This window comes from Electrona antarctica, assembly GCF_951216825.1.
Source record: "Electrona antarctica genome assembly, chromosome: 2".
Classification (NCBI taxonomy): Eukaryota; Metazoa; Chordata; class Actinopteri; order Myctophiformes; family Myctophidae; genus Electrona; species Electrona antarctica.
In genome coordinates this window covers 27,274,133-27,283,833 of record NC_136807.1, presented here as the reverse complement: position 1 = coordinate 27,283,833, position 9,701 = coordinate 27,274,133, and the positions used below count along the sequence as shown (strand labels likewise).

Sequence of the window (9,701 nt, the reverse complement as noted above, 5' to 3'; positions counted from 1 at the left end):
CGAAATTTGCTGTCAAAATGAAAACTGGCAATTTAGGCTCCTGTTGAGTTGATGCTATTCTTAACTTCGTGCCACGTTTGGTGTGGATTGGTGCGCCTGTCGGCACCCCGGGTGTGGTCCCTTGTGTGACTATTCTCGTGTCAGACCCCTGAACAGTGTTTGTGTCTAGTTTGGTACGTTTTGGAGAACACGGAGCGCCTGTGGTCCCCTTTGTTGTGACCATTGCTAAATTGTCACACCAAGGGATTGAGAGCTGTTGGAAAATATAGCCGATCTACAAGCTTGCGACGTGTCACAAAGCGTCACGTTGTGTGCTTGTAGATTATGATTTCTAGTAATTTAGGTACCGCTTGACGGTGTAGTATTATCAAGTAGGACGTTCCTTTAACAAAAAACACAAATAGTGTAAATATGGAGATAAGAGGTTTCTGCCCTACAACAACGGCGGTGGTGTTTTGAATCTGTGGTCGGTTGGGTGATGAGAAGTATTAACAGTGAAAGCAGTCTGAACAGCTCCTCTCTCTACTACTACTATTTAGGTGCATTACATCATGCTCTGTCCGGCACAGTCTGCTCCACTTGAACTCTGAGGTAACACACTGCTGATGTTCTCATTATCTGTCGGTGCTCCATTTGATTGGAATGAGCTCCAGAAATCCTTACAAATTAAATCTCTGCCCTCCTTGGGTAAATTCAGGGAAATTATTTCCAGCACTTTAGTTCAACATCGTAACTGTTTTAATTAACTCTCTATCTTATAGAGAGCTCTGGGGGGGTAGGTGCAGTGGAGTGGTGGAGATGCAAGGTCTGGACAGTTGGGATGTCCGATATTTACTTTTTTACCGATATCTGATATCTCAATATTGTCCAACTCCTAATTTCCGATACTGATATCAACCGATATCAACCGATACTGATATATGCAGTACTCAAAATATTTACTTAGGCCTAAGTAAAAGTATAAATACTGCAATATAGAAATACTCTGTTACAAGTCAATTCAACATGTACTTGAGTAAAAGTACAAAAGTGTTGGTATCAAAATGTACTTAAAATACCAAAAGTAAAAGTACTCATTATGCAGAATGTCTCATTTCAAGTTTTCAAATGTATAAAACATCTTTTGAAAATAGCAGATCTACAAGCTCACAATGTGTCGCATTGCAACACATTGTGAGCCTGTAGATCTGCTATTTTCAAATGGCTTTGTTAGTACCTGTGTGTGTTTGTGCCTGTACGGGTGAGCATGGTTGCTATGGTTAGTATGTGACGTCACTGACATCACCGACACTGTTGAGACTGAATTCATGCGGAGAGTACTTATGACACAAATGCTGTCCTGGTTCTAATGTACAGTAACTATAACAATAAATGTGTAGTTGCATCACTCAGTTAACACGGGTGTGATTTTTTTATTACCGATATTAATTTTGTATGCACATATCGGCCGATAATATCGGGAGGCCGATAATAGCGGACATCCCTACTGGACAGTGAAGTGTTAGATACATTACAGACTAGTACATGATACAGGTTGTGTGATAAGGGGGTGAGAAAGAGAGGCAGAGAGGTGGGGAGGAGAGGTGAAGAAAGGGAGAAAGGGAGAAAGAAGAGAGAGAGAGAGAGAGAGAGAGAGAGAGAGAGAACGTTTCTTGAGAACCAATCAACTGACTTCCAATTCGACATGCATTCACAACTTGCATCATTACAGAGTAGGCTGGTGCCCAGCGTTCTAGTATCATTAAAATCTGTTACTGTAAGTCTTCTGCCAATTATTTGTGGGACCACTAGGCATGTACCTGTATTTCCATAGACAACGCCTTGGTAACTTCGGTTCCAACAGCAAAGAACCTTGGTGTTGTCCTGGACAGTCAGCTCTCAATCAAAGCACACATTACAGCAATAACTCGATCCTGTAGGTTTACACTCTATAACATTCGACGAATCAGACCCTTCCTCACCCAGGAGTCAGCCCAGCTTATCCAGACACGCGACCTCGACTTTCGGTGAAAAGATCATCTAATCAATATCTCTAGTTGGGAGTCATTGTGGTATTTATTGGACGGTGACGGCCTGCGGGCCTTGCATGTGTTTTCCTCTCTCAGCCTTGCCAAAGAAAGCTGCAGTGGGAGCAGGAGTTACGGCTGGCTCTTTCCACCTGCCTGCATCGGTGACAGCAAATCCCACTCCGCTCTGACAGGCTGAGATATAGCTGGCTTTCACACCCAGCCCAGGGCCCCCAGGTATTACGCTGATAGAATGCTGAAAAGGTTTTAAAAACAGAGTTTATTTTACTCGGTGACAGAGTGACTGATCATCCATTTACCAGTCAGTAGTTATTGTTTTTTTCTTTTTACTTAAAGGACGACTTTGAAGTGTTTTGTTATACTTTGTAATTTCAAAGTCGACTTTGAAATGTTAAAGTTGACATTGAAATTTCAAAGTAGACTTTGAAATGTCCCCTTAGGGGCACCATTTCAAAGTCGACTTTGAAATGTCCCCTTAGGGGCACCATTTCAAAGTCGACTTTGAAATGTAGTCAATTTGTTTTGGTAGTCAAACTACCTCGAAATTGTACTTAAAGCTGCACTTACTATTATGTAACTTTCCTCTCCTACCCCGGATTTGATTTGAACACGGTCTCCTGCATATGTGCTGACATTTTTACCATTGCTTGCTCAGGGGATGAATTGGATCTTGACCATCAGGTCAAAATCCGTGTCAGATCCTGTGTCTAGGTGAGACATGACCTTTGACACAATCTAAATGTCTCAATAGAAGAGCAGGTGACCAAATACAACCACCCCAATTATATAAGCTATATTGTAATTACTATAGAGCACCGAAGTCTGACGTCACTTTCAGTAGAGGGCGCCAGTACACAGGTTCATGTATTTTTTTATTTGCATTTATTTTATTCGCTTCATATAAGAACTGTGTTTGAAAAATAAACCGATCATCCCGGCCTTTCTGTCAGGGGGGTGGCTGTGCGTCGTTAATGATGTCCATTCATATTTGATACAGGCAGTTTCTGAAGAAAATGGAATTAATTTGGCCACAAAAGCCTTGAAACTACATATGAAGATTCCTCGTTGACGTAAGCTCAGCTGGCGGTGACTCGATATATATATATATATATATATATATATATATATAATTATATAATATATAATTAACATGTCAGTTTATGTTGTGCGACGGGCAGCTGCAGCCACCGCGGAAATGTAGTCTCTGATGCTTGATGCTTCATATCCATATGAGTGAAAAGGCCGGGATGATCGGTTTATTTTTCAAACCCAATTCTTATATGCAGAGATCTAAAATCCCCCTGTGGGGATTTCAATGCAAATAAAAAGTACACAAACCAGTGGACTGGCGCCCTCTACTGACAGTGACGTCGGTGCTCTATACTACTATTATTAGTGTGGTTGCCCAGAGGGCAACCAGACTAGAGAGCGCCGCAGTCGCGCCCCCTTTCATTACGACGCCAGGCCCAGGAAATAGTTTCCAATGCATTTTTCCCATAGACATTTCAAAACGTATTTATTTAAAGACCTTATAAGCGTCGTACAAAGCCAACTCTTGTCGTGACAAATCATGACAACAAACACAATATTTTGGACCAAACAAATAATTACAAAGAAGAAAAACAACAAAAAAAGTGTTGTAACCTGCCGTTTTCTTGAGTTGGCTTTGTCCGCGGCGTAAATGTCTTTAAATAAACTGGACTGCGACGCTCTATAGTTATTAAGGGACCACTTATAAGGGGTCACTTATTGTTATTTGTGGGTTTTTTTCTTTTCTGTTCTGGCTGAACCGTGCAGTCGGTTTTCGTGAAACGAAGGGTGGCGCTTCAGCACTCAATTGAATATGTAAACCGTTTGACCGTTGGCAATGACACTTTGAGCTCCCGTTTCGAATGGGATCAGTGTATTGAAACGGGGAAAATCAGGTGCAATCAGGCCTTTCAATAGACTGAGTAGACGTCTACCCGTCTACTCAGGTGCTCAGTAGGTTGATTCCTTCCGATTGTGTCGGTTGATCTGTGCAGTTTAATGCATCGCATGCAGCTACTGGAGCTCAGTAGGTGATCATTCCTTTCAATGCAGCCGTAACATCGAACATGCACTGCTCCCGTGCTTGCGGTTATGTTTAGGTTAGGATTAGAGATGCACTGCTCCCGTGCTTGCGGTTATGTTTAGGTTAGGATTAGAGATAGGGATAGTAATTTCGGAACAAGGAACCTTCTGACTAACGACACGGCACCGCTCCAGTAGCTGCATGCGATGCATTAAACTGCACAGATCAACCGACACAATCGGAAGGAATCAACCTACTGAGCACCTGAGTAGACGGGTAGACGTCTACTCAGTCTATTGAAAGGCCTGATTGCACCTGATTTTCCCCGTTTCAATACACTGATCCCATTTGATACACATATGTGTCTCCTCATGCCGAACAACTTTCGTGTTCTGACATTTGACCTCTGACCTTTATTTAGCTCACCCGCCATTTTGAATTATATGAAAAACAGTTCAAATGTATCTCCTCCCAGGATCTTTGATCAAAATGCACAAAAACATCTACACGTGAACTTTGGACCTACACGGACAAAATTGCTGTAGGCAGAGTGCAGTTCTATAGTTATTATTATTATTATTATTATTATTTACGGTTTAACATAAAGCTCAATAATTTCGTGCAGGTATCAAACAAACTATAGGTCTTCTACATTTCATGAGGTTTCATTGTCTCCACCAGGCCGAAGGCATGGGGAGAGAGTATGTTTTGCACTCCGTCCGTCCGTCCGTTTGTCCGTGTGTGCGTGTGTGTGTCCGTCCGTCCATCCGTCCTTCCGTCTGTGAACAGCTAATCTCCGGCACCGTTAACCCGGTCGATACCACATTTTGCACACACACTCCCTGGATGCCAACGATGAACCTCTGCCCCAAATTTCCAGAACGGCCTGTTATAGCACCACCAGGAGGCCGCTTTGTGCAAAACAAGTTTTTGGACAGTACACCTACAGATTTTGTCCAAACATCACGCAAATTGGTACACAGTCTCTCTAGAGCCATTCAACGAAACGTGTCTTTCAGATTTCTCAGACTCCATCCTGATTGGCTAAGATTGGCTTCCAAAGTTCACAGGAGTGCTCAGTTTCAAACAAAATGCTGCAAATCATGAACACATCGTGTGATATCCGTGAAATTGTGCACGCACATTCCCACTAGGCCGAGGAATAAATGCCACATGAACATTTTCAACTCAGCCTCATGGTGGCGCTATAACTGGCCAAAAAGGCCAAGGAAAAACCTTTGCCTGGAATTTTTCACATCTGCTCTTTATAGCGCCACCAGGAGGCCGACATATGTTAAACACATTTTCTAATATTACTTCAGATTTTATCCAAATTTCACGCAAATCGGTACACATGCTCTCCATAGTCATGTGATCAAGACGGGTTTGTTTGATTTCTCATAATCCACCCTCATTGGCTACAATTGGCTTCTAAACTTTTCAGGAGTAGCCCGCCTTGTACCTGTTTTGTACAAATCGCCACAACTACTAAACGCAGCGTCCGATTGTGGTGAAACTGTGCATGCATATTCCCACTAGGCTTTGGAAGAAATACCACTTGACAGTTTTCAAATCAGCCTCATGGTGGCGCTACAACAGGCCAAGCCGCGTCACACACACACACACACACACACACACACACACACACACACACACACACACACACACACACACACACACACACACACACACACACACACACACACACACACACGTTTATATTGCTCCTAAACATTTTGCCAAGCATCACACACACACTCCTATCCTCCTGGTGGAGACCTGTGCCCAGAAGGGCACTTTTTCTAGTTAGTCATGTGGTTTCACCTGACAAAAATAGTATTATAGAATATTGCTCAAGTGATCTGTGGTTTATGAATCTATCTAGCCAATCACAATGGATTCCTTTTCAGAACACCCACATTACATACACTGGTTTTATTATACATTTTTGCACGCGCATACCCTCTAGGCCCTACATTTCACATTAGTTCCCGGCTCCTCCTGTCCACATGTCGAAGTGTCCTTGGGCAAGACACTGAACCCTACATTGCCTCCAATGAGTCGGTCGGTGTGAGCTTGCCACCATTGGTGTGTGAATGTGGGACGTGAGGACGCTGGCGTCGACTGTTCGCCGCTTCACCTCCGAATGTATGAATGAATGAACCATTGTAAAGCGCTTTGAGCACTTGAAAAAGCGCTATAATTCATTATTATTATTAGTTGTATTATACATCTTTGCACACACAGTCCCACTCACTAGACTAGACCAAGGAAGGGGCCACTAATTTACACATAGGCTCATTTATGGTGGATCTACAACATGCCATTCACATGTTTGCCTATAAGGCTTTCCACCGTAGGTCATACAATCAAAACTTCCCCTGGATTGGGTCATCATGCAACTCCGCATAGAGGCCATGCCCATTGCATTTGTCGACAAATAATGAGTATGTCCTATAGCACTTATATGTTTCATGTCTTTGATCCCCCAAAGACATGACACCCATAAGCACAATGAGAAAAATATATTTTGGAAAATTACAGAATAATGCAAAGACAAAGTGCATTAACAAAATGGTAAAACACAGAGTTATCATCACCAATAATCAAGATTAATAATAAGCTAATTAATAATAGCTAAAATAATTGGGATGATCAGTTCAACCATAATGATGCAGCCCTAATACAGGTGACAAAATAAGAGCTATATTACAAAACAAAAAGGAAAACAAAACTTTTGGTTTCACACAAAACAGTTTAAACAGTTTAAAAACACTTTAAATGAAAAGCTACTTTGTAAAGCTGGGGAACTGGGGACCCTAAGGCAGTGGTTCTCAAATTGGGGTCCGGGGACCTCCAGGGGTGTTCCATGGTCCCCAGCAAAAGTAGTAAATATGAACTTTATATGTATATGTTTGGCTATTTGCAGATGCAAAAGCGCATAGCACGTGACTATTACATGCTATGTTTTAACATTTTTGTAAAAATATCAAAAATGTTTGGACAATTTTAAATCATTTTGCTTTTCGCAGGCGCTAGCCCCTCCTATGTCCAGCTTTGAGGGTTTGTGTAAACACAAACATTGTGTTAACAAAAACATTGAATACCATTGACAATGAATGGCCAGCTTTGAGTGTGTGGTGAGGTGAGGACGCAAATTGTGATTGGCCGGAATGAGATGATGTATGATGATGTATGATGATAAGAACGCCTCTCATTTTACATGGGTGTGATTTTTGAGGGGCACAGCTTTTGTCCCCACACGTCTCAAGATTTGCCATTGACAATGAACTGAGAAATTAGGTCAAAATTCCGCAAAATATGACGCAAATTAAACATCAAAACATTAAACGCCATTGACATTGAAGGGAAAATGTACACGAGAACATCAGCTAACCAATCACAGGCAACAGGCATTCTGATTGGCCAGTATGAGATGATGCATGATGGTGTATGATGATAATAGCGCCCCTCACTTCATACGGGAGTGACTTTTTTTTTTACATTGATCTTCTCTTCCGGGTGTCCCTGGCACAAAATACATTATACAATGTTTGAGAACCAGTGCCCTATGGGTCCCAGGTGGTTCTTCTGTCTCTTTCCGGGATCAGAGTCCAGTTAGGGGAAGGTGTTCCTGTATCCAGCCAGTTAAAGTCATCCACCTGGTCCCAGTTGTTTCGTTCCGGGTCCAGGCCGGACGCTACAAAGTCCTCGTCCAGGGACGGATAGGACCAGGAGAACGGGGCCAGGCCCACTCTGTGACAGTCCTCTACGATGGCTCGACTGGTGACATGCAGGTACACCTGTGTGTCGGCGGTGTTGTGCGTACGCAGCTGTTGGCAGGCCAGCACCAGAGTGCTGTCACTACAGTGGTCCACAAACACGGAGCTGGACACGGGCCCACACAGGATCTCACAGCCGCTCACGTGCTTGATGTGCAACGTGCTGGGCGAGCCAAGCAGACGGACCTTGCAGTTCCTCAGGTGGGTCAGCAGGACATCTTGCTTCCAGATCTCATCACCCGATTTGGTCAGAACCACGGAGTCCAGGTGGGAGAAGCCGCACTGCTCTGATCGGACGGTCCAGTCGACCTCGTCGGTGGTGCTTGCGGACTCGGAACCACCCGTAGGGGCAGTAGGGGGACCAGCGACGAGCTCGTCGTTCACTTTCTCTGTGACTTTACTGCGAGACTTGAAGGCAAACTTCTTCTTTGGCAGAACCTCGTCTCTCCTCTCGGCCAGGGAGGTGTGCAGCCTCTGCATCGAGGTCTGGGCCTGTGCCACCTCATACTGGTTCAGGAACGTCAGGCTGTCATTGAGGAAGTTCTGCAGCTGTTGCGCCTTGGCGGTCGCTTCCTCCAGGGCCTGGGTAGCGGCGGCCCAGTCGGTACCAGAACGCCGGGACAGCAGCTCCTCGATGGATGCCCGCCGGGCCCTGAACATACCGGAGAAGTACTCACTCTTCTCTTCCGTGACGGACTGAATCTCCTTCTCCTCCTTCTTCCTCTTAACGTCCTCCAGCCGGGCCTGGTTTCGCTTCACCAGTCGATTGGGAACCTTAAAAGCTGTGTCCTGATCCATTAGTTCCATGCCTATACAATTCAGTGTTAATAAAAGTCTTGACAATTGATTTTAAAAGAATGTGGTTGTGATGACATTGTGTGATGATGTCATTACCTAGAATACTCCAATGACGTTACTCCGACTGAATGCCAGTCAGCACGTCATTAAAGGCGCGACATTTTCAAAAGCATATTTATATTTTGGTAACAATGTGATGCATTGTAAGCTTGTAGATCAGCTGTTTCAGCTAGTTTTGAAATAAAATATAATCTACAAAGTTTTGGATTTGTTTGTACATCCAAAAAATTCTTAAATATTCAGAAATGTTCAAGCATAAAACAAAAGTAAATGGGGAAACCCGCCTATACAACCGATGCTGGCCTGCGTGGGGGCCTACTGATGTCTAGTTACACTGCTGCTGTTGACTGTGACAGACGCGTGACCTTCCAAGCTGACGGAGATGAAGATTGATGGCTGGTACCTATACATGTATAGGTACAAGTACAGTACAGTACAGTGAGCACACACACACACACACACACACACACACACACACACACACACACACACACACACACACACACACACACACACACACACACACACACACACACACACACACACACACACACACACACACACACACACACACACACAGGCCTGAGGGTAAGTGCATTCGCTCAATCACTGTGAGAATATGGTTAGGTACGGATTGTGTGACATCTATTGAAAGCACTCTCCCAAAAAGAGTAGCAACGTAAAAGCTTCACAGCCCGCCGCTGTGGAGCGTCGTTAGCAAGATGCCTCTGCTTTCCATAATGGTATATTGTCTCTGTCAGGTGGAAACCTCATATGTCAAAAACTGAAATGAAAAATATGTTTTTCACACTTTTAGAGCATATCCGTGGTTATCACTGCTTGCCTGGCTGACATCTCACAGTGGATGTCCTCCAACCACCTCAAGCTGAACCCAGACAAGACTGAGCTTCTCTTCTTCCCAGCTAAATCCTGCCCTATGCGGGAGCTAACTATTTCCGTAGACAACGCCCTGGTAACATC

The 9,701-nt window shown here is 43.9% G+C and overlaps 1 protein-coding gene across 1 annotated transcript; it reads right to left on the bottom strand.

Moving 5' to 3' along the window:
* Positions 1 to 7,649: 7,649 nt before the first annotated feature.
* On the bottom strand, positions 7,650 to 8,669 carry LOC306942940 (tubulin-specific chaperone C-like; the record flags this gene model as incomplete). The annotated part of the gene is made up of 1 exon (XM_079529133.1): positions 7,650 to 8,669. One exon carries the CDS (start codon positions 8,667 to 8,669, stop codon positions 7,650 to 7,652), a length of 1,020 nt encoding a protein of 339 aa, XP_079385259.1.
* Positions 8,670 to 9,701: the final 1,032 nt, after the last annotated feature.